The sequence below is a fragment of the Calypte anna genome, chromosome 1 (genome assembly GCF_003957555.1).
Source record: "Calypte anna isolate BGI_N300 chromosome 1, bCalAnn1_v1.p, whole genome shotgun sequence".
NCBI classification, from domain to species: Eukaryota; Metazoa; Chordata; class Aves; order Apodiformes; family Trochilidae; genus Calypte; species Calypte anna.
This window is the reverse complement of record NC_044244.1, coordinates 92,974,562-92,999,250: the sequence shown is the minus strand read 5'-3', so window position 1 is coordinate 92,999,250 and position 24,689 is coordinate 92,974,562. Positions and strand designations below refer to the sequence as shown.

Below are 24,689 nucleotides of genomic sequence, written 5' to 3'. Positions count from 1 at the left end.
TAAATATTTACAAACTTGCTTTATGAACCTACCTTTGCTTTTACTTCAGCAATATCATGTCTTTTCAAGAAATCCAACTTCCTCATATTTGTCTCTTTCTCATCAGTAAAGCTATCAGCTTCATTAGCATCCAATCCTAATTGCAAATAAATGTAAAAGTAATAAATTATTATGAATTTTTAATTGGTCTCCAACCCAGGTAATATACTCAATTTAGTATATCTGACTTCTAGTTTTCTACCTGCAAAATAAGGAGCTATAAACCTTTCCATTTGTGCATGCTAGGCTTCCCAGGGTGGCACAGAATTGATATGTTTAAGATTTTTGAAACACATATGTTTTACAGATTTAGCAGAAGTTATGGCAAGATCACTCTGCACCTAAGAACTGCAAGTAAAGGAAACAACTCTCATTGATGCACTACTTGCCATCAGAAGCCAAAAAGCTACTAGGCTATAACACTACAGAAAAAAAAAGCACTCACCTCTTCCTACAGATTCAATGAAATGCATTTAGCCTTGTAATTTAAACAAATGTGGTCACATAGCTATATTAACAAGTATAGAAAGCATGTTTTTGAAAGGACAATTTATAATAAAAAAATCCTACCTATTGTTGCAAATCTTCCTTTTTCCTGAGCGAACTTACGAACCTGTTTTTTCAGTTCAATTCTTTCCTCTTCTAGTCTTTCAATCTGCATATTATTATTCACAGAGCAGTATTTAATTTCATTCAAATATTCTTATTATATAGCTCTTACACAAAACCAGAATTTTTTACTTGCCTCTTGCAAAAGAATCTGTTTTTCAGCTCTAAATTGCTGTTGCTTCAGTGCTTTGCTGCTTCTGAATTCATTTAAATCAATCATTGTCTTTGGCTCAAGCCCTAAAAAACAGTATATGCTGTAAATTATTCATTAAGGAGAAACACTAATGTTAGTAATTATTAGGATGCAGTTAATTTAAGTAAAAATATAACTAGTCAAGTAAAATTAAAACATAGTATTTTGGTAGTTGAATATATATAAGTATACTCTTTATAGGTGCACACATCTTAAGGTCCATGTAGTAACAAGAAAGCATTTTACTTCAGTTACTCAAAAAATAAAATGCAATAAAATGCCACCTAAATTCTCTATATTTGTGTTTACATTTTTCCATGTAAAATTAAGCCTGTCCACTTTTCCACTTCTCAGTCTAGCATTACAACTTCAGTGTTTTATGATTTCCAAGAACCGTTAAGAAATTAAGTAGTGCACAAAAAAAATCAAAACCAGAAAGACCCTACAAAACCTGATCTCCAATTTTCTTCAGAGCAACCTGTAAGCACAGTTTAGTCATGTATATTAAAGTTGTCATACACGTTCATTAAGTTTATCATAACTAGCTAAAATTACTTGCAAATATTAGCAGAACATCCAAAGTTACTTCCAGGTATTTGCTGAGTAAAATTTAAAAAAACCAAAAAAACCCCCAAACAACCATCCATGACATAATGCTATTTCAATTCTTACACAACAAATAATTGAAAATGTAATGGATATAGCAAACCTAAGCGCTCCCGAAGTTCTTCATTTTCATCAAGAAAATCATTTATTTTAAGTTCAAGTTTATTGATCTCCTTAACTAATGTTTCAATCTCATGATCTCGTATTTTTATTTGCTTTTTTAAGTCTTTTATTTCAACAACAGCCTCTTCCAAGCCATATACGCCCTGTAAAAGACCAAACAGGAGGTAAAAACAAAGCAACCAACATAGGATGTAGGAAAATAAATTACGAATCTGTCTTTCAACAACACACGGATAAGAAAAAATGTTTTTCAACCTGTATCACTCTTCTGCACTATGCTTAGAGAAAAAAGTTACTGAATAAAAATCAAATCCTACAAATCTGTCCTTTGACTACAGGAGCCTGCATATTTCAAAACTGAGTCCTCTTACTAAATGACTGTTTGAAGAATAATTTCTTGATTGATCAGTTCCTGTTCAATAGACTTCAGAAGCCCGTATGAATGTTACCACCGACAGCTTGCAAAAAGCTAAGAAGTAGCAAACAAATTACATACAGACAATGATCACTACATGTTACTATGAAAGAAAAAAAACCCCATCATCAGAAGCCATTAATTTAATTTCTAATTATAACAAAATAAAAAAAAAAAGAAAGTTAGACTCATTGCCAAAAAACGGATGGAATACACTGCCTGCTCTAACGAATATTTTACCAGTTCATAGCGTCTCATTCGTTTCAGTGTCTCAGCGAGCTCTTTGTCCTTTTCTCTGGCATCTGCTTCTGCTAATTCTGCTGATTTCTCAGCCTCTTTAGTTCTCTCTTCTAGAATTTTTAACTTTTCTTGTATATCGACAATCTGATTTTGATGAGATGAGTGACCTGGAAAGCAAAACTTTCATCTGTTTACAGTTCAACCAGAAATTCTTGCTAGCAGCCATCAAACACCTCTGATAATGTAATAAAAGAGAAATAAATTTTCTGCTCTTGCTAATCAAAGTAATTACAAAAGACTACATGCAACATCTTTTTTTATTTTTTCCTCAATCATTTATTCAAATAACATGTATAACGAGAAAGCACACATAAGGGATATCAGAATTAATTTTGAATTACACAGTACTACTCATTTTCAGCTCTTAATAAAGCTGAGACTTTAAGTTATGCCCTAACTTTCACAGACCAGGTGTAGTTTTATTAGGCATTGTATCACTCATAACAAACACTGAAATACTGTGAATAAATTTCAGCTGTTCTCAAATGTTTAATAAATGGATCTGAATAAGAAAAACAGAGATTGATATTACTCAAATACTGCAAATATTTTTCTGTATTTCTAGAGAATAAAGGATGAACTGTAAATCTGTCATTTCTTATTTTCCTTTTCATAGACCTTAAAATAAAATGGCCATGTTACCTTTATCTTTTTTGAGATCATTTTTTAATTCCTCAATAATAAATGCATTCTGCTCCATCTCTTTGGTATACTGTTCAACCTGCTCAGTAAGCAATCTTATCTGAGCATCTCGCTCTTGCACTCCCTAGACACACGAAAAAAAACCACAACTCCATTAAAGAATGTTTTTTACTGACACAAAAACTACCAATACAGAACACCACACATAACAGTAATGAAGAAATTAAAAGTAGCTAATAAAAAAAAAATAGAACAAGCAAATATACTGTACTTACAACATAGAGCTCAGATATTATCTAGAAGTTGATAAAGGCAAAGCAGGAAAAATAAAGGAAAAAGTAAAAATAAAACATTCAAACAAAAAATATAAAATCAGTATTTCAGCATATATTTTTTAAATGAAACAGTTTTCTTAAGAGTTACAGCAATATAAAATGAAAAGTATCAGACCACATAGGTTTCTTACAGCTTCCTCATAAACAATTGTCAGTGGGAACCAGGAGATACAGGACTGGGAGGACTAACAATCCATCATATGTGATGTTGCAGACTGCCTTTCAGCAAATCATCCAGCTTTAAAAAATTTGTATCACACTTTGTTTTGCATGCATATACATCTATAAGTACATATACACTGTGAAAATTATTTCTGTTAATATTATACTATTTCTGTGCTTATACATAAACTTTAAAAATACCACAGACAGTTTAATGATATTTTTTTTCTGTGATGAACAAAAAAGAGGAAAAAAGAGAAATGGAAAAACATTACAGGAAGTAATGATAATGTAAAAATCTCAAGAGTTTCTAATCCTATCCCAATGTTATGAAAAACAAAAGCTCATACTTTCTTATAGGACAAATATAACCACATTTCAAAACCAAAGGCAAAGAGCTTAGCAAAGTGTAAGGAGCTAAACATGTAAACATAGAATTAACCATGACAAGTTGTGTCCATTTTGAGTTAAAACACAAATGCATTAATTTGATTTGTTATGTGTCTGCTTTAAAACTAAGCTTATTTCCACAACACTGTTCAAAATAGGCATGATAATGACAGTAATGAAAAAACCCCAGCCTCTACAGACATCTGTTTGGCTAAAAACAGACTACAACTGCTTATCACATTTCCTTTAAGCTACTTTCCTCTACTGATTACCAGAAGCTGACCTGTACTGAAGGTTTTTTTGTTGCATGAGAAGCTTTATGCTCCTACTTCTGGAAGACTGCATAAATGTAAAGCAGTATCTCACCATACTGCTCAGTTTACAAGGGCCCAACATGTAATATAAATGTCACATCACATTTATTCAAAAACCTCAAAACAAGGCAGGAAGCCACCCTGGTATCATACAGTATGTTTTCCATAATGTGTGCTTCAGAGTTCCTAATGGGCCGTGTTATATAGTTATCCTTTTAATGTTTTTACAAGAAAGATGGGAAATTCAAAACCATAAAGAACCATGTAATATTACATGAACGTGAAAAATACTTAAATTCAACTAGCTCTCCCATGGGCTGAACCACAGACTTAATAGTATGGCATCACGTGAGGCTAAGGAACAAGGTTAAACACTAGATAAGTCTCTCCCATGACTAACAAATTTAAAGAACAGAAATTAAGCTATAATATAAAACCACCAAGTTATGGATGCCTATGTGTTAAAACAATCACCCTACTAATAGTTAGAAAAGATCAATATGGAAGTTAATATGGAAGTAATGGAACCAACTACCAGAAGCTCAGTTCCCACATACTGCAGAGAGGCTTCCTTTGTCTACTGTCTATTAAGCTAACCTCGTGGTGAAATAAATCAATCTGTCTCATAATTCTGAAACATAAGTAACACATATTCTGGTACTTGAAAACTATGAAAGACTAAATAATTATTTAGTAACTAGCATACTTAGCGAATGGTAATTTCTATTTGTATAATTTCTCACACAGACTGTACCTGCTGAAGGGCCACTATACTGTTTCTGTCTACATCAAGCTGTGCCATCTTCAACTTCTCCTCCAAATTAAACAATGTTTTCTGATACTCTAGGAGTTCATCATCTTTTGCAGCTAAGATTTTCTGAAAATAAGATAAAATACCATCAGAACACTTGAAATAATTCCTAGAAATAATAAAAAAGTATTAAAAAGTACCTTCCATTCTTCTACTTTTTCATTTACAGCTGCCATGAGTGGATCGTCTTCCTCATTCTTCGCCTTCAGCTGGTCTGAAAGCTCCTGAACCTAGAAATACCATTTGGATGAACATCATATCACAAAAATGTTTTGCTTAACCAGTGTAAATATATAAACACATTACAAACACATACTATTTAACAAATTTATATTGCTGCAGTCAGAGGAAGACATGATTCTTAAGACCAGACTATGACTAGCATTTTGCACAAAAGAAATTCTAATCTACAGCTATGTTTTAGAATTTACACCTGATTATATTCATTATTAGAAAAATCAGTTCTTACTTGAAGTTTGTAATGTTCTTTCTCTTTTCTTAACTGATCCATAACAAAATCAGATTGTTGGACAATTCTTTTCATTTTGTTGTATTCATCAGTCATCTTCTCCATTTCTTGCACCGATTCCTCAAGATTCTTCCTCATTTCTTGGTTTTGAATGTCTAACTTCTCGTTAGCTTCAGTCAAATTCTGCAAAATTAATGAAAAAGCTTCTTTTAAATTGTGCAGATCTTAATACCTGAGCAATCAGTAACTGATAGCTACTTTACATATATGACTTGATAGTATTAATTAGGATGGCAGAGAGTATTTCACCTCTAGATCATCAAAAAATCCTAAGAGCAAATAAAAGACCTATTATCCATTGCCAGTAATGTCATTCTGCCAGATTCACAGATGCAGATTATATGCACCAAAGCACCCAACTGCATTATCACTTCCTTACCACACAACTTTCAAATGGACATAACTTAGCAAAAAAACCCTACTATCAGTAACAATCCATAGAATACTCAATAGCATACAGATATTTTTACCTGAATATCATCAAAATACTGGGCAAGCTCAAAGTTCTTTTTGAGCAACTGTGATCTGTAATCAGACTCCTCTCCTCTTCGTACTAGAATTGTTTCTTTTTGAGAATATGTTTGCTTCTGATAGTCAGCTAAATCCTGACGTAATTGTTCATTCTGCACAGAAAGCAATCAAAACATAAAGCTACTTTGAAGAGCTGAAGACAGAAAGTTATTTTTCTAGCAAGCTAACACAAAGAACCACAGTCAAGACTATTCAAATTCCTACAGTCTGCTTTTAGAGTATTTAGAAGCCTCACCTTTTTCTTCATGTGTTTTTTCTTCAAATTAAAAAGGAGAGAACAAGACCAGAAAAACAAAGCATGAAAATATTAGAAATTATCTTTGCTTTAGGAAGACTAACTAGGAATCAATATAAACCAAACCAAAAAACAAAAAACTAAAAAAAAACAACCAACTAAAACAAAACAAAAAAAGAGTCTAAAAGAGTTTTCCTATATAACTGTGCGTGTGTGTACGTATAAAAACATAAATAGTTAATACAGCATTTTGAGGAATAATTCTCAAGATTTCTCCCCGGGACATTAATTAAACTTTCACTGTTTTTTCTCTCAGATTATAGGTATTAAATGCTATAGAAGACACCTTTTTTCCTCCCCAAGAAACAGCTAAAAAAAATGTTTCAAGAGAATGATTTTAAAAAGATTCTAGTAATAAAGAATGTTAACTCTATCTTTGCCTTTATTGTTACATTAACTTTTGAATTTTTAATAAACTGAATAAACTGAATACACTTTGATAAATTGAATCCTCTCTAATATCCAACAAATACATCTGTCAACAGTACTTAAGAAAAATACTAAAAATTCAAAACACAAAGTGCAATCAAAACTAATGCACAGTATGACTACGTAAACTCAAATGTAGGAACTTCTTGAGCTGAATTAACTAAGTTTTACTGAAGTAGATGTACTATATATTTGCTAAAAGTGATTAAAATTTTATATTTTCTTTGCACAAATAACCAGGAAATGTTCTAAAACGGAGCTGAAAGTCATGCCACACCAGAGATTACAAATACAAAAAGCTAATAACAGACTTTTAAAGATACACTAAATCCTCAATGTATGTTTACTAACCTCTCTCCTTAACCTGATGTTTTCATTTTCAGCATCTTCATTCCGAAGAGCAAGCTAGAACAAGATGGAAAACATTTATAGGCAACATTAATACCACAAACTATGAAAACAAAAAACACTAGAAACAAAAGAGAAAACAAATGAAACACTCTGTTTTATGAGTGATTTGTTGTTTTGTTTAATATAATTTCAGAGGCTCTTTTCAAAATGACTTTTCAAAAGATAGGCCAGAAGAGCATTTAGAGAAGTGAAGCTGAAGTCATTCTTACCTGTTCATTCACTTTCCTCTCTTTTTCCAGTTCTTTCTCTTTATCTGTTAACTGTCTCTCTTTTTGTTCTAATTGTTTTTCCAGTTGGCAGATCTCATCATGCAAAAAAACAGTATCTTGACCACCAGCAGATCTTTGTGCCTTCTTAAGAGCATAAAAATAACTGTAAACCTTGTAAAGTTCTTAATACAAAGAGTTAATAAAAACAAAGTGATGCTAAGGCTAACATTCTCAGTGTTAAGGAAAAGCAACAGGAAGGACTCTCTAGCTTTTTTTTAAAAAAAAAATCTTCATAACCTCTATACATAAATGGGATTTGTTAAGTATTTTTAAAAAAATCACTGTAGCTACAGCCCTTGGCAAAACCCAAGGCTGGTGAATATTGAAAAGACAATTAAAACTATTAAATAAAATATGGCTCATTACATATCTTTACTAGAGAAAAAAACCAAAACAAGCTCATCTAAAAACCCCATCAAACAGCACTTGATAAACTAACAAAATTTTAAAACATACCTCTAATTCATTTTGAAGCTTCATAACCTCTGTTTTAAACTGATTTTCTGTTAAAGTAGAACAGATATAATTAATTAATTAATTATAATTAATTACTCAGTAAAGCAAGAACTATATAAAACAACAACAGTTAACCATAATCTTCAAACATTTGGCTTTACTGGAGCAATTATTTCAGAGCAGTTGGTATTTTACTTGTCTTCCTTCAACTTCAAAGAAAAAACTCAAACTAACAAAGAACTAAAACCCACCCCAAACACAAAACATTTATCAAATAATGTCTGTACAGCATGAAAAGTCTTGCTTACCACATTTGGCTTGCTCTTCCCCAGCTTTTTCAACTTCTTCTAGTGCCAGCTCTACCTCTTGAGCTTTCATCTGGGAAAAAAACCATATAGCAACAAAGAACTATTTACTATTAACTTGTGTTAAGATTGTTCTGTAGACCTTCTGTTTAAAATGATGAAAACATTTACAAAAAACCATTGATTTTTCTCTCTAACTAAAGAAAACCACTCACATTTTTCCCCATGCTGGCAAATTCAGATTACTGAAATATCTTCCTCAGTGTTTCACAGGGCCATCTAAACACTCACAAGCACACCGATGATAACTAAAAAATGTTTAAAAAAATCTCTAAAATCAATATGCTAACCTACACTGCTGTAATTTCTTGCTTTCAGTACATTTCTGTGTAAAGACAAGAGGTTATGATAGATTTCTAAGATCAGTTTTAGGATGCCAGTGTTTCTCCATTCATGATGATATTTTCATTTACTCTAAACCATCAACGTACTACAAAAACTTTTATGTAAGTTAAAATCATGACAAAAAATCTAAAAAATTTTTTGAGATCTGTTTGCATTTTCCACAAGTAAGGTTCCTTAACTAAGTAACTATGTTAGACTTACTCACTTTACTTCCCAATGCTACATGCTGTAATCCTAACAGCTACAAGAAGATACTCAGATACAAGCACACACGTATCATAAAAATGCTCTTGGGAGTAACAAGAGTGTTCAGTGCAGGAAGAGAAAAAAATTACAATAATGATTCTTTTATCTAAACAAAAGGAAAATAAACAAATGAATCTATAGAATTATAGAAAGTAAGGATTGATACAAACCTTCATCAGTGACTGAGTGATTTTAAAAAGGTGTATCACTTGTTCCCGAGTTTCATTTTTTAAGCGTTTTCCATCAATCTAAGGAATAAGATTTTAATACAAATATTAATGAAATCCACAAAATAAATAATTCAGGTATGTTAAGGATTGAGGACAGTTTAGGGAAGAATGGGTAACAAAACTCTTATGTTCTCTTTTTCCCTTGAGTACCCTGGATATAGTTTCCAGCAATCTATCCGCTAGTTCTTCTTGACGAGGCAAAGCTTCTGGATCAACTTTAATAAGGTTCTTCCAATCTAAAATGGGTGCCATACTGAATTTATAATTTTTCCTGGAACAAAAATCAAAAGAAAAATTATCAGGCATTATCAGTACCACTTGATTTTTTTTTCAACTGACTTAAGTCTGTCCATTGAACCATACAAAATTACTCTAATAACTGTAACACTAATTAATATTGTGTTCATATTTTGGTCTACTGCAAACAAGGAGACTATAGTAAAATAATTATATTCCTTAAGCTAGATTAGATCATGCATACTTAAGGAATTTGTGACACTAACAGTGAAGATCAGGACTCAGGTGAAACCTCTATTTTAACTTTAATACCTTTCTTTCCCACCCTATCTCTCAATACTGTATTTTTAAGTTAATGAGTAAACACAAATGGATGCTCTTTGAACCAGCCCTTGCAGGACAGAAATCTCCTTATAGTCACAAACCCATTGTTTCTAATATTTAAAACACAACAAACACCCACTTTAGTTTGATAAGATCAGCACCAATTTCCTGGTGTTCATGTTTAAGATACTAAACTCCTGTATTAAAAACACTTTCCTTTTGATTAGAATACTTGACTTGATAAAGGACAGTAAACAATCTGGAAACTGACAAAAATCTGATCAGAAAGTGGTGCAAAGTTACTTTCTACTGCTTACCTACTGCTTGCTGTGGGCCACCTAGAAGTCAATGCAGTATCTGAAAAAAACCAGAAGAGATAGGAATTATTAGACTATTCTCTGCAGGTATATCTAGGCTTAATATCAATATTACAAAAATTAGATTCTGCCAAGTTTAAAAAATAACATTGTTTAATCGAATTATTGCTTATTTTTAATAATACTGATTATGAATAATACATAAATGGTAAAGAAAAATTATAAAGAAATAAACCTAATTAGAATATTAAATTCAGCATTATTATAAAAAAACCTAATGACACAGCAGGGATATATATTTTATAAAAAAAAAATATTCAGTCAATAACTGCAAACATGCTCTATGCTGAGGTCAATATTTTGAAATCTGCTCCATCATGCACCCTGCTCATCATTCATCAGTTTAAAGATTGACAACAGAAACTTCCTTCATGAAAGGATGAATTTTCCCAACAAGTATGCCTAAGCAGTCAGAAAGAGGAGCTGAAAGACCCTGAGACTCCGCTGGATGCTTGAGGATAAAAATCAACATTTCCTCTTATTTTTTCAATATGTAAATTACTCCAGAACTCCCCTGTGTTTAACATTTTGTCCTGGTTTGGGCCAGGATGAAGGTAATTTTCTGTCTTGTACTTTTGCTTTCAGCTAAATCTCTTGTAAGTAGCTGCACTTGCTGAAATTAACAGTCCATACTGATCTTGACACTCTTACTTCTTAAGTTAATTGAATACTATTTGATTTCATGCACATATTTGCTTAAGATTTGTTTTTTTAAGAACAGATTTTATTTAAACAATGAGATGTAAGAATCTTACATAAGATACCCCTGACAAAACTATACTGAAAGCAAATACACAACCTTACTACTATCAATCTTTTCCTACCTTCCCTCTTTAAAATATCTTTTTTCTCTTATGAAATAATGTCTTAAGAAAGTGTCAGTCTTGAAATTGTATCCAAAAGAAGAGGTATCTGTACATAAACAATCCAGGTTGTTGGAAGACCAGCTACACGTTCAGGTGTGGGGGGGCATCTCCAGAACATACAATATGCTCCACAGTATACATATACTTAAAATAGTAAGGAACTTATTTAATGTAAGAGTTTTTCATTATGAAACTTAGGTGATCAACTACGATCAACTAGAATTTGTGCTTTTACAGAATCACAGAACTTCCACAGCTGGTAAAGACGTCTAAGATCATTGTGGCCAGCCACCAACCCCACAAAAATAAAAATTACCATCCCACTAGAACATGTCCTGAAGTGCCTCATCTACACAGTTTCAGAGTACCTCCAGGGATGGTGACTCCACCACCTCCCTAAGCATCCTGTCCCACCACCTGACTACTGCCATCAGTGGAATTTTGGTTTCTTCAGTTGACAGACAATTTTTGACATTTAGACAGATCATGGCTCTATAAAAAAGTGTGAAATAGGTGGACACGTGATCACAAGATTTTCATGACTTTCTCAAGCAATTAACATGCATAAAATGTCCAGATGTTACAAAGTTCAGCAAGAGCAGATTAAAAAGTTATGTTCTGCTAGAACAAAAATGGCCTGTGCTGCATTGAGGAAGCTGCATGAAGACACATCCAAACTACCAGGCAGATCACTTTATCATCACACTAAAATTTAGCAATAGTGGGAATAGGTGTTCTTTTTCTATAAACATGTATACAATACGTAGCAAGGAGTTACGTGTATTTGAGCAAGACAGTACACCAAGTAGGAGCAGAGTCCTGGGGGAGATGTCACCTGCTAACCCCGTATTAGTTTACCAGGCCTAACTCAATTTCAGCTACTTCTGAATTCCGAATTTCATTACCCAGACTAGCTCTCATCAACCAGCTCCACAAGGCACCTGATCTTGACTACAGAAGATCAGCCAAAAATAGGATCTTAAGCACGGCTCCTGTTGTCTTCCAATTTGTATATCCCAGCCCCGGGAATGATACAATGACGGCCGGGATCCCTCCACAGCGACGATTTTGCCTCCGTTTCATCCGAATTAGCAAACTGCCTCGTTTTGCGTCCACCTTCACCGCGAGGCACCTCAGAGCTGGGGCACCACTGGAGAGCAGACCCGGCGGGCGGGAACTTTCTCCAGGCACCGCACCGCGACGACGACTACGCCCGGACCCTACTGCCTGGGACCCCCGGCCCGCCTCGCCGCCTCCCCCGGCGCGCTTGCCCGCGGCCCTGCGGAGGGGAGCGCGGGCCGCCCCCGGCCTGCGGCAACGCAGAGCGCAGCGATCGTGGCCTCCTACCTCAGAGCACCGTCCGCCCCTTGACCTCACCGCTCCCCGAGGTCGGCGGAGGCCGCTGCTAAGCGACGCCATCAAGCTTTGCTGCCGGCCCCGCTTCTGGCCAGCCGGATACTCGTAAGCGCCGGGAAAGTAAACGCTGCCGCGGCACGGCACTGTTCCAGCCAAGCACTCCCGCTCTGCACGGGGCGCGGGGAGGGGGACCAGACGGGGCAGGGCGCGATGCCGCTCGGGAGAACGGTTTCAGGGGTTGCGGGGCGCTGCGGGGCGCTGCGTGTCCCAGCGTGGGGCTTGGCTCCTTGGGACTACAACTCCCGGCACGCTTCCGCGCCCGCCATCCCGGGGAGGGAGGGCTCGTCTCCCGGCAGCAGTGCTGGAGGGGAAGGGAAGGGGGCGGTGCGCATGCGCGGTGCCGGGTGGCGGTGGAGAGAGCCGTGGGTGGCAGCGGTGGTGGTGGTGGCTGTGGTGCCGGCGGTAGCGGTGAGGCCGCATCCTCCGTGGCCTCAGGTAGGGCGGGCTGCGGCAGGTTGAGGGTGGGGGGAGGGATGTTTCTGTTAAAGACAAGAGATGGCGGGTGGGAGGGTTGGGTCCGGCTAAACTGCTGCCCGCGGTTGTTTCCCGGGGCGGCCCTCTCTGTCTTGGCCGTGCCTGTCCGGGCCTCACCCGTGAGCGCTGCGCGCCTGCTGAGCGCTGTGCTGCGGTGCGGGATCGGTCCCTGACCGTGCGCCCCGGCTTGGCCTCACTCCCTTCCTCAGGCTTCCTGGCGATAGCGCTGCCCCGGCCTCACCGCCCCTCACCCCGGCCTCACGATTCTTGCCTCAGAGCTGCGGGGCACAGGGTCTTTCCCGCATGACCGGCTGGCTTAGGAGGCTGCAGAGTTTCCTCACATATTCGTGTGCTTCATGTGTAACTGTGGCATAGCCGGGGCCCAGGAAACATCTTGCACAGCATCAGCGGAAAAGATCACCTCATGTCTGTAATCTCTGCTCGGATCCATCGAGTAATGCTGGCTAGCGAGGAAGTCAGAGCTTTGGTAATGATCTGGTGGCTCGGAAAGTTTGGGATCCAGTGTTTTAAAGAAATAGGTGTGAACGCATCTTTTGAAATAAAAAAAGGAAACCCAGCAAAATTTTGAGGCCTGTGTATATATCTTTGCGTTTATTCAGCAACTGTGGAGAGGTGATGATGATTTGTTTTTTCTTAATGGGAAGTGAAAAGTGATCCTGTCATCTCTGGACTCTTGCCTTTTTCTGAGTTACTCATTTTTTTCTTTGCTGTTTCTTGATTAGTGTTGATATTTAATGAAGGCTGACAAGACTCAAGATTCTTGGCACTCCTTATAGTTACGCAACTTGTTCCAGTCATGGCATAACTCTTAAATCATGATTGGAAGTAAAGATTTTTATCCCTCAGCCAGGGATTGTTTAATTACAGTTCTATATTGGGTAAGAAAAGCCAACTGTATAATACAGGAAGGGAAAGAGACAGGATTATCTTTAATGTTACTAAAAATAGAGTTATTAATTATTAAGTGTACAACAGGGACTTCTTATCAGGAGAGAGTTTCACAGGTGGAGCAGGTGATCCAGAGAATCATGCTGCTTTGCTACAAGATGAGTTTTCAGGAGATGGATCCTCCTGAGATACAGAAAATCAAATTATCCATTGATAGGATGTTTCTGAATGAGAACATTTTTCTTCGCCAGGTTAACAATCTGTTAAGGCCAGTATAGTTATTCAATGGTTTTTATTTAATGTGCTTCATTATTTTTAAAGTATTGTTTTGTTACAGAATCAATACTGTTACAGAAAATACACTGTTACATATAATGGTAGTGGAACCACATCTAAGTAGTGCAGCTAGTAAAGAAGATTGATGCAGAAATATAAGGGTTTTTTAGGTGGGCACAAAAAGTTCCAAAAGTGAAAAAAGAGTGAAAAGAATTGAAGTATTAACGCCACGTAAAAAGAGAGAAGGCTTAGAATGTAGACTGGCTTACAGAAAGTGAATTTTTTTTTTCTTTTGTTCTGTGTCTCATCTAATTGTGTGACCAACTTAGTATATGGGGAGTACATGCTTGTGGTTCTGGAGCCGAAGAACTATTTCACTTCATACTAAACAGCTTGACCTACCCTGATAAAAGAGTTAGACAGCCATGTTAAACCACAGTTTTGGAATAGTGTGTAGTTTCAAAGACCTAGTACAAAAACTGCAATATCAAAGACCTAATGAAATGGTAATAAAATGCTGTAAGAACTCTTACACAGACCAAGCATAAACCAAGGACATGCATAACATAGTCTAAAGGCTGTCTTTTCAGCCTATGCCACCCATGTTAGTTTGCTCTTTGGCATTTACAAATGTGCATTTTCCACTGTTGTATTTCTGGAATACTGAGAGTGTAGATCAGTATTATTTTAGAGACACTATTTTTGTGTCAGCATACCATGAGGAAACAAATCATGGTTTATGTAGTTATTCTTAATATAAAAGGTATTGTTTTGTAACTTTTTGAATATAGGGGAAAATAACCAACCATAACAAAACAAAAAACAAACAAACAAAAAACCCACAACAAAACACCAAAACCAAAAATACTCACTAAAGGTTTGACTTTGAAGTGTGATATTCTGTTAAAGCACTCTAAGGGATAAAAAACTTTTCAACTGATTTGCACCGGTTGCATTAAAGGAATTGAAGTAAAACCATCACCTAAACTAATGTCTTCATCTAAGCCATTTTTATATTGTTTTATGTACGCTTCTTTATACCAGCATACCCTAAAATATCCTGAGTTTCAGCTCAGCTGCGTTGTTTCCAGAAAGCTCTTCATGGTATCTATCCCTCATGGGAAATCTGGCCTACAACATACGGAGTTTGGACTCTGTATCAGAGGTACCATTCCTCATCTAGTTGATATTTTAGAACTGTATGAGGAGAAGGCTGGAGACTGTTGTCTTGCTGGTAGTGAAGAGTACTTCAGATTAATCTTACTCTCCTTGATATTGTAGTATTTGCAGGGGAAGGTGGCCACAATAAAAATTTTCTTGTTGTATTTCTTCTTCTCAACGATTAAAGCAAGATGAAAGGGGAATGCAAGCATGTTTTGTATTCTTCCACCTCTTCCCAAATGCTGTTTGCCTTCTCCTACAGGAGAATTGAGCCCTATCATTTAAATATCAGCTGTGCACCTAAGTTTTTTTTCATGCTCAAGTTGTACCTTGGAGTGACATTTTTAAGAGTAGATTAATTGAAAGGTTGTATTTTAAAAGGACAACAAACAAAATTATGATTTCTTTGTCATTAAATACTCACACCAAATCCACAGAAAGAATATTCAAGTTAGCCAAAAATACAGACAGGGTGGGAAGTAGGCAAGATGAATAAGGACATTAGCAGACCCTCAGAAGGTAAACTCAAATGCTGTTTTTAAGTGACTATACTACTGGGTTTGGTAACCTATAGTATTTATCTGTGCTGAAATCATGGAATGGGTTTGGTTGAAAGAGATCTTAAAGATAATTTATTTCTGACCCCCAGGACATGGGCAGGGACACCTCCCAGTAGACCAGGTTGTTCAAAGCCCCATTCAGCCTGGCCTTGAACACTTCAGGGGTGGGGTATCTACAGCTTCTCTGGGCAACCTGTTCCAGTGTCTCACCAGCCTCACAGTGAAGACTTTGTTCCTGATGTCTAACCTAAATCTGCATTCTTGCAGTTTGAAGCCGTTCTCCCTCATCCTATCACTAAATGCCCGTGTCAAATCCCTCATTGACATTATTAATTCAGCCACCAGCTCTTAGATTAACTTGTTTCTGACTTGTTTAAAAATAAATATAGGAATAGTTTTAACAGCTATTTGTTTTCTTCTACCTTTGATAATTTAATGGATGTGAACTTTGATAATTTAATGTGAACTTAAATTTATGTTTAAACAGTTCAGAACCTCAGTGGTTATCAAGGTACATCTCTCTGGAGTAAATGAGATGCATGACTATTTTTCGGTAGCTCTTTTGTGTGTGTCTATGTCTTCAGTGGCTTTAGAACTCCAAACAGGAGAGATGAAAGCCCACATTTTATGATTAGCTGTGTTCATAAACACTCATTAGTTTTGTTTCCAAGGCTCTTAAAGAAAATGCCTAAACCATACACAGATTGCCTGTTTTTTCTTTCCAGCAGCCTAATTAAATATAAAATACATAATTATGCCTCGCATTGCACACGCAAAGTGCTCTTTATTGATGTGACTCTTTGGAGTTACAGACTGTTGCATCACTGGTTCTTAGACTGTCATCTCCAAAGAACAGCTGCACTTCGATTGTAGTTGAAAGTGCTAAGTTTTCTGACAACTGGAGCTGACTTTCAAAATACTAACTGTACCAAAAGCAGCAATTATCAGTAACATGGCATAATTGCTGAGTATTTTCAGGAGTAGCAAGAGCTTACATACAGTTAGTGGAACAGGTTAGAACTTTGCCGTTGTGGCATCTTTTTGAGATGGATTTTAATGGTGCCTTTTCTTCCTGTCAGTTTCTGTGGAAATCCTGAGCAGGATTAGGTGGGCTGTACAAGCTTTTTCCCAAATAGAAGAGCCACAGTTTTCAACTTCTCTGTTACTGCCACCTTTTTCTTTTGCTTTGTTTTATTTTTTTCTATAAAACAAAAAGACTTAGAACATTTTCTTTGAAGTAGACTTCATCAGAAGAGAAAATGTGATTAATTTCCTTCAGGGTATAAAATAGTCAAGGGCCATTAGCTCAAAGAAGAAATATTTTAAATGGATATTCAAGTTTCTAACTATTCATAGCAAGATGTATCTAATCAAGACAAATACATTTCTTCCTGCAAGTGTGTTGCTGTAATGATGCTATTTCTAGATAGCACATTTATTAGGTTATAGATAATTATGGAGAGCTAAGAAGCTGTTGCATATTCGTTAATTGCAGGTGTATTCCTTCCTAAATACATACTTCCTAATTTTTTCTAAATTAATCTGGGCAGAAAATGGCAGTTCCTTGCTCCCAAGTCTCCCAGCTGAGGATACTCTTAGAGCATAATTACGCATTTTTTATTTGTACTGAATTTTTTTGTGCAGACTACTGTTTTGTAGTATGCAGTGCTAAACTATCTGTGTTGTCACTTGTAGTAATTGTAGAGAAATACTTTGTTTTCATACCTTTCTGAAAGAGTTTGGGGGGTGTTTGTGTTGTTTGTTTGGCTTTTTTTTATTCTGTCTAGTTCCTGTCTGTAATTCTTGAAGGAGAAGCCTGGATGAACTGGTAGAGCTCTCAGCAACTTGAAAGAAGAATACATGCTTTACAGGCCAGACCTGCATGGGACCTCTGGTTCTTGTCTGTCCTTCCCTCTCAATGTCTGTACATGCATGAAAACAGTACGGTGCAAAATGCAGATTTCTGTACCAAACTGCTTGAGAAAAGTAGATTAACAGTCAGGTGTTTTGCTCACCTAGGGCATTCTCTTTTCCACAATCAGATCTTTGCAGCTGGGTGGTTTCAGTCTCAAAAGGCTTACCTTACTGCCTAGTGTTTTCAGCTGTACATTCCTCATGATATGTTCAGATACCAACAGGTAATAAAATGTGTGTCTGGCCTGATTAAAATCCAGTCAAATGGGAGCTCTGTGGCTGTTCCGTAGGCCATGAACTGACAATAAAATCAGGCCAAGGAGTGATTAAGGTATCTGATGGTCAGTCTTACAAGCTGTGAAAGTAGCAGTGGGTAGCTGAGATGAAGATATTAACCTCAGGGACAGTAAATCTGTTTACATGTAGTGGAACAGTGATGCGGTTCTTGGTCACAGGAGGCCTGTATTAACAAGTTGCTGGCATGTTTTACAGGTATTACACCCACCTCTGGGAGTGGTGTTCTAGCACTCACAAGTCTGTACTTTGGTTGACAGAAAAGTTCAGCATGTCTGTTGGGCAAGAAAGGGAATACTTATGATTTACTTGTGGAGCCCAGTCATACCAAGGCTTCAGCAACCTCTTAATCTGTGAGGTTCTCAGTCCTGCATACTCCTATGGATTCTTAATTTCCAAACTGGTAACAGATTAGTCAGTGGGAAAAGTGTGTTGGCTGCCAAATAGCAATTGCTATTTTCCTCTGAGTTTAATGGCAGACATACGTTTTTTTGGCTGGCATACAAAGTAGGGATTAGCTTTTATAAGCCTCCCTCTCTTTTAATCATACATTCTTAATAAATTTATGATCATTGAAGCTTGGAGTATGATGTTAGACCCATCTGTAACAGAAGATAGGAAGTAGTTCTGATGGCGAACCTTCCTTAAAATCTGCTTTATCAGACCAGATGGAAAATGTAATTACTCTAACTTATGTGTCTTTAAAGTGTACTTCAGGAAAATAAGACCATAGAATGTAAGAACGCAAGTCAGAAGTAGTAAAGTTTCAGTGCTACAATTCTGTGCTATCTACAGATTATACATGGCCTTTTAGTTCCCATTTTCCTCTCCTGTGCTCTCCCTGGAAGTGTAATGCTAGAAAATGAGTGTTCTTTGAGATTTCCATTATGCCCATCTGTTGCCAAGACCTAGTAGTACTATATGCTGTGATGCATTTGAGGTTACCAAGCTTCGCACAGTTCAAACAGTGTCTTGTGTGACTTACTGCTAAAACCAGAACTAAGCATTTTGTTGCATATGTTAATTCCTTATAGTAAATTTAATAAAATGTTCAGAATTGCCTGGAGCGTCTAAATACTTGTCTTGAAAGATCAAGCTATAGCCAAGTATTTGCGTGTATTTGCAATCGTATCTGTGATTGAAATGTGCATGTAGAGGAGAGGTTGAATTGCAAATTAAAAATTATGATAAAGATTTTTTTTCTGGAATTCTCAAAACAGGCTTGTCTGATGTTAGGCTAGTCACTTAAGCCTGACTTTGGATGCAGCTAAGATCTTAATTTCCTTATCTTTAAGAGATCCCTTTCATGCAAATGAAAATGGTGTTTTCTCTATAGTTGCCTGTAGATAAACGTAGCTCTGTCAGGGAACAGCATGGTCAGTAGTGGTGTAAAATTGAGAGTTCTGGTTGGAAGAATTATTAAAAATTCAGAGCTAAAAGAAATCCTGGAAAAGCCTTTTTCTTAGGATTAAGGGATAAGTATCTCGATGTGTATTCTGTGTAGGGAAAAGTAAAAACCTTCGGAATATGTTGAAAAGCTAGAAATTAAAGAGGGTTAGGCCCTTTCCTTTCCATATGAGCCTATATTTGGGAATTTATCTTTTTTTTTTTTTTTTTTTTTCCCCTCTTTTTGTATCAGTAGGTGTTTCTGAAATAGAATTGTAAAATAATTGTCTTGGAGTTACTCCTTGGTACTTGGTGTCTGCATGGGCTTTCTCCTTCAACCAATACAGTAAATTTAAGTTAATAAAGAAGTCTCAAGTCACCAAGAACGTACTCACCTGCAGGTTTTTTTCTTAAAGGATTAGTTTATTTAAACCTTATCATTGGTTCTTTATGGCAGTTTTATCTTGTCCCATGAATTTTTGGAACACAGTATTTGAGAAATGTAGGCTCGTACATTGGAAAATCATTACTTGCTCATTGTAAGTACTTTTCAGGTGTCTGCTTTTCAGTAGAACTAGTGAACTTCAAGATGTAGGAAGTGCACTGTTCAGATGCTTTTCCAAACAAGGAGTTCAAAAGTCAGTTTCTAGTAGGGTGAGAAGCAGCAGTTTCTTCTCCACATTCTTTGAGGAGGGAGTCTGAAAAACTTTAGAATTGAATTTCAAAAGTTGGCTGTCGTGTGTATTCCTGCAATATTCTTTGTTTTTTGTTTTAATGTGGTTTCTCTGGCTGCCAAGAAGACCATAAATATCTTGGCTTAGTGTTTTAAAGTATTCTGATCAAGCCTGGCAAAAATATGTAGCAGCACCTTTTAATGTTAATGCTTTTCCCCCCTTTTATATTACAGAGATAGTGGCAGCTTTGAAAAAAGGCTCTTTCATGATTGAACACCGATAGCCAGTGCTCCAAATACTACGAAAGAAAAAACCCACTGCCATTATGTGAGTACAACTCAATTGGTTAGCTTGATTCCTTTAAAATCGTCTTTGTCCTGTTTTTAGCTTTAAGTGCACCTGTATCTTGTTGTACATGTATTCCTTCCTGTACCACTGCTTCTTTACCAGTAGTTGTAATAGATTGTTCTTGTGCTCTGAGGCCCATGCTGAAGACCAAACTGAGATTACCTATCTGAACAGGATAATAGTATACTTAAACCTGAAGGTAACTGAAATGAAAGCAAGAAACCAAACAAAAGATCACCAGCATCATAGGGCTTAGGACAATAAAGCAGACTGTATCTTCCAACTAATAAGCTTTAATATTGAGAATCCTGATAGACAAAAGGCTAGTTGTTCTATGTCCTTACAGATGTTACACCTCTCTAATTTTGGGGGGGAGTGCTACATATTTTTGTTTAATCATCTGCTTTTTCTCAAAGCTAAGAGTATCTTAAGATCCCAGCAATTGGCAGTAATCCATGCTTATGTCAACCAGTGGTCAAAAAGAATGCCTTTTACCTGCAGTTACCTTCTTATTCTTTCAAGGCAAAACAGTGTTTTCTAACTGCCCAATACATAGTAATTTCACCTTTGATCAGGGTACTCATTTTTTAAATAGTCATAGTATTGCTGTTTAATAATTTCAAGGGCATAATTATTAAATTTAATAATTTCTTGTTTATGCAAGGTGAGAGGAAGTAAGATATAGTTCATTTGTAGTGTCTTTTTTGCATACTTGCTTTATTCAAACAGGACTCTGATAAACATTCAGTGACATCAGAGCAATTGGTAGAGTTGAGAAAGAAATGGCCTTTTCATGAACTTCTGGTAAGGGTGCAGATGAATAAACTGTGAGCTTCAATGGTAGGTTTAATTTTTTACTATTTCTAATGTCTTTTTTTTCAGTGTTTTTGAACATACATATGAAGCTGTTCAAGTTTCCTGTTTTTTCCTCAGAACATCTGCAGGATTTTTCATTGAGATTGAAAGATTTTGAGCAACGCCTTTAAATCTGAAAAATGTGAAAAATTAGCACACTGTCAGCCCTTCTGATAAACATTCCGTGAGTGTCAGTGTTTTAATTTACTCAGTGTTCTAGATAACTTAATTTTCATAGTTTTCCAGTTTGCACCATTCACTTGAACTGCATAGGTGTCTCTTAAAAACTACATCACAAGTTACCTTCCATCTTACTTCTTTTGGTAAAACATAAAATGTAGCAATGTATTGAGCATGTGTGAGGGCTTTTTAGGGGCAAAACTTTTAAAATAAAAAGTATTTTTTAAGCACTAAATTATGTAAGATAGATGAAACTTGAGGAAAGCTTTCTATCTTACTGATTTTTAGATATGTAGTGTCATTAACTTCTAAAATACTGTATGTCTTAGCTTGACTTGATAAATAATGTTTTATTTTTAATCAATAAAACTGCTCAAGCTTCTCTTCATATATTTCAGCTTTTGTCCATGAAAACTCTTAGAGAAAATGGCTGAGTTAAGCCTGAAGGAAGCAGCGCTAATTGTTGGTGTGGTGGCTGCCTGCTACTGGAATAGTCTGTTTTGTGGCTTTGTTTTTGACGATGTTTCAGCAATTTTGGACAATAAAGATTTGCATCCTTCTACTCCCTTAAAAAATCTGTTTCAGAATGACTTCTGGGGCACTCCAATGTCTGAGGTAAACTGCAATACACTCTGAGGCGTTTAGGAAATGGAAAATAATCTTGAAGAGAGTTTTCACTCTTCCCTAAAGTGGTTTTAACAGAGTAGTTTGTTTCTGATAGAATTCAGTGTTAGTGTTTTGCACTATATGGTCAAGAACAGACTTGGTGTATTCTTGCCTTTTGTTCAGTAAGAGAACTTGTAAGAAAAGGAAGTCATGTATCACTCCTCGAGATGCTGTGTGCTAATTCCAATATTGAAAGTAAATAACTTTGACCATTTTCTCTTTTCCTGCAAAATCTGGACTTTGTCATGCAAGGGAATATTTTTCTAATTGCAGTCTGGATGGGAAGCAACAAAGCTAGGAGTTAGAGAATGGATATTGAATCCACTAAATGAATTCAAGTAAATATGTGAATTCGCTTTTGGGCTTGTAGCTCATGTACAGTAGTTAAATTTTTATCTGAAAAGCTGCATTGGCATTAAAGTTACTGATATTGTTGAATGGTAGTGGCCAAGGGATTTCCATATAGTTTAGAAAGCTAACACGATGGTATTGCTGATCAAATGAATATAAAATGAAATAAAAGTTCTTTCCCAATCATTAGCATTTGACCTACCAAAGCTTTTTGCACTGAAATGCTTTATTTTGCCCATAACACAGAGTTAGTTCCCTGTGAGATACTAATTGCTGGCTGTACAAATAGTGTTAGACAATTTTCAAATAACCCTGTAATGAAATCTTCCAGACTTTTCCAGGTGCAGTCTTGTAGTCATTTAGAGTAAGTGGGTTCCTAAACTCCAAGTTAAATTTCAAATTGCATGTTTCAACATGTTTTTACTCAAAAAAACCCTCTAACAATGTGCAGCCTGAGAAAGCCATCTCATTCAGTATTGTTTTTGCATTTAAAACCAACTTCAAAACTCAGGTTAATTATAACTGACTGAAGTCAGATTTGAATTTGATTGTGTGTGGCTTTTAAAATATTTTTTCTTATCTTGTATTTTTGTCTGTATGTATATGCAGTTTGGTTCCCTGTCTCTTGCTCCGAGTTTTTTTCATATTACTTTTTTTTGTGGACATATTCAGCAAAAAATCAACAGGCTATGGTTGACACGCATTTTGGAACTGGAAGTGGTCTTCAGTTTATTTTTTAAAAGCGTTTGTGGGTGGAGTAACTGGCAGCATACGCATACTGAATGGTAGATGTATTGAAAATAATGTATATAATATACAATTGACAACACCAGATTTTTTATTTTGTAAAATACTGTTTAAAACATGAAATGGCAGAGTAATCAAAATATTTGAATAGTACATTAAAACTATGTGGAAGGATGAAAAACAGTCAGAATTAACTTCTTTAAGTTTTATTTCGCTTCACTAGGTTTTTTTGTTTATTTTTTTAACTTTTATTTAGTATTACTGATTTTCAGTTCTTCATCTTAAATGTAGATGCCGAGAATAGACAGGGGAAGCATGTTTGCATAGATGATTGGAAAGATATTTTGGAGTAAAAGTACATTTATAAATTGGTGATGACTCATGGATTATTTTTTTTTTTTTTTTTTTTGGAGAGGAGTCACAAATCTTACCGTCCCCTTACAGTTCTTACGTTTCGCTTAAACTACTTGTTCAGTGAGCTAAATGCAGTTTCTTACCACTTCCTAAATCTGGTCTTTCATGCCGTGGTTTGTGTAGTTTTCCTCAAGGTCTGTAAGCTTTTTCTGGACAACAGGAGCAGTGTGATTGCATCTTTGCTCTTTGCAGTGCACCCAATACATACTGAAGCGGTAGGTATAGCTATGTTGTACTTATATTTTGAAGCTGTATTAATCTTAAATTTCCTGTGGTTTTGTATGTTTATGTATTGTAACTCAAAAAAAAAAAAAAAAGATTTTACTTGTACTTATTCTGCCCTTTGCAGTGAGTAGTGGAGATGACAAATAGTAACGCTGGAATTATTTGGTGTTTCATGCAGCTATTGAAAAATTATTAAAGAAACATTACTTTAGGTATTTAATAACTTGTTTCTCAGTTGGGAATCAGTTGTCATCACTTCTATGATGATGCTTACTTTAGCTTACATAGGTATTTGAGTTCTGTGACAATTCATCCAGTATTGTATTTTGCAAAAACTAGTAACACCTCTTAATTAATTTCCAGAAAGGCTCAGCACTCCCCTCTAGCAAGTCTGCTCTGTCCAGTGTGTTTTATGTCAGTATATCTGTCCCAGCAGGATTGTTCTCCTGTGCTACATCCAGCTTAGGCAGGGCTGTTCTCTTTGAACCTTCAATTTTTTAATATTTCCAATACAAGAAAGAGGAAATACAGTTCTGGTCTCTTATATTTATCTTGCCCTTTAATTCTGAAGGAGTTTTTCACTGCTATGAAAAGCATTATGTACACAGACTGTCTTGCAGTGATGGAGTAAAGGGAGTCTTGTGATTGCCATTCAGTAGATTAGTTCCCATCAACACTGGCAAAAGCAGATATGTGAAATTCTCTGCTGTTATTTTCTGCACCACTTGGGTTGGCTTTCCTAGATTACAGTTCACAGGTGTTACAAAGTCCATTCTCAGTCTCCTTCTTGCAGTATTAGCTTATTTTCAGAAAGCAAAGTGTTTACCCCTTTTTATTCTTTGGAGGTGGTTTCTTATTTTATTTTTTGTTGGGGTTTTTTTTTTTTTCTGAGGAGGAGGGGAATGTCCTTTAATATCAAAGAATATAGGAGGAGTTTGCTCTTACCTGATGTTGGGTTTTTTGGGGTCCAGATTTGTTTGAGTAAAGAGT

General features: G+C 36.1%; 2 protein-coding genes across 5 annotated transcripts in view; one reads left to right on the top strand and one right to left on the bottom strand.

Moving 5' to 3' along the window:
- Positions 1 to 12,542, bottom strand: part of CEP290 (centrosomal protein 290) — a 45,911-nt gene extending 33,369 nt beyond the window's left edge. The window contains exons 1-18 of the mRNA XM_030456344.1: positions 12,197 to 12,542; positions 9,924 to 9,963; positions 9,196 to 9,316; positions 8,986 to 9,063; positions 8,168 to 8,237; positions 7,860 to 7,906; positions 7,344 to 7,487; positions 7,075 to 7,128; positions 5,939 to 6,091; positions 5,409 to 5,591; positions 5,080 to 5,169; positions 4,883 to 5,005; positions 2,928 to 3,051; positions 2,226 to 2,392; positions 1,551 to 1,713; positions 785 to 885; positions 610 to 694; positions 33 to 136 (exon numbers count right to left, since the gene is read on the bottom strand). Coding sequence (XP_030312204.1) covers positions 33 to 136; positions 610 to 694; positions 785 to 885; positions 1,551 to 1,713; positions 2,226 to 2,392; positions 2,928 to 3,051; positions 4,883 to 5,005; positions 5,080 to 5,169; positions 5,409 to 5,591; positions 5,939 to 6,091; positions 7,075 to 7,128; positions 7,344 to 7,487; positions 7,860 to 7,906; positions 8,168 to 8,237; positions 8,986 to 9,063; positions 9,196 to 9,297 — 1,788 coding nt within the window. The 5' untranslated portion in view covers positions 9,298 to 9,316; positions 9,924 to 9,963; positions 12,197 to 12,542. The remainder of the gene's footprint in view (positions 1 to 32; positions 137 to 609; positions 695 to 784; positions 886 to 1,550; positions 1,714 to 2,225; positions 2,393 to 2,927; positions 3,052 to 4,882; positions 5,006 to 5,079; positions 5,170 to 5,408; positions 5,592 to 5,938; positions 6,092 to 7,074; positions 7,129 to 7,343; positions 7,488 to 7,859; positions 7,907 to 8,167; positions 8,238 to 8,985; positions 9,064 to 9,195; positions 9,317 to 9,923; positions 9,964 to 12,196) is intronic.
- A 55-nt stretch (positions 12,543 to 12,597) lies between these two features.
- TMTC3 (transmembrane O-mannosyltransferase targeting cadherins 3) overlaps positions 12,598 to 24,689 on the top strand; it is a 32,597-nt gene continuing 20,505 nt past the window's right edge. The window contains exons 1-6 of one of the 4 annotated variants that reach the window (XM_030460866.1): positions 12,598 to 12,700; positions 20,147 to 20,240; positions 20,991 to 21,101; positions 21,195 to 21,300; positions 21,695 to 21,911; positions 23,471 to 23,689. In XM_030460866.1, coding sequence (XP_030316726.1) covers positions 21,723 to 21,911; positions 23,471 to 23,689 — 408 coding nt within the window. In that variant the 5' untranslated portion in view covers positions 12,598 to 12,700; positions 20,147 to 20,240; positions 20,991 to 21,101; positions 21,195 to 21,300; positions 21,695 to 21,722. Of the gene's footprint in view, positions 12,701 to 20,146; positions 20,241 to 20,990; positions 21,102 to 21,194; positions 21,301 to 21,694; positions 21,912 to 23,470; positions 23,690 to 24,689 lie in introns of those variants that run through there. The other 3 variants (XM_030460874.1, XM_008503143.2, XM_030460890.1) reach the window with 3 other exon arrangements.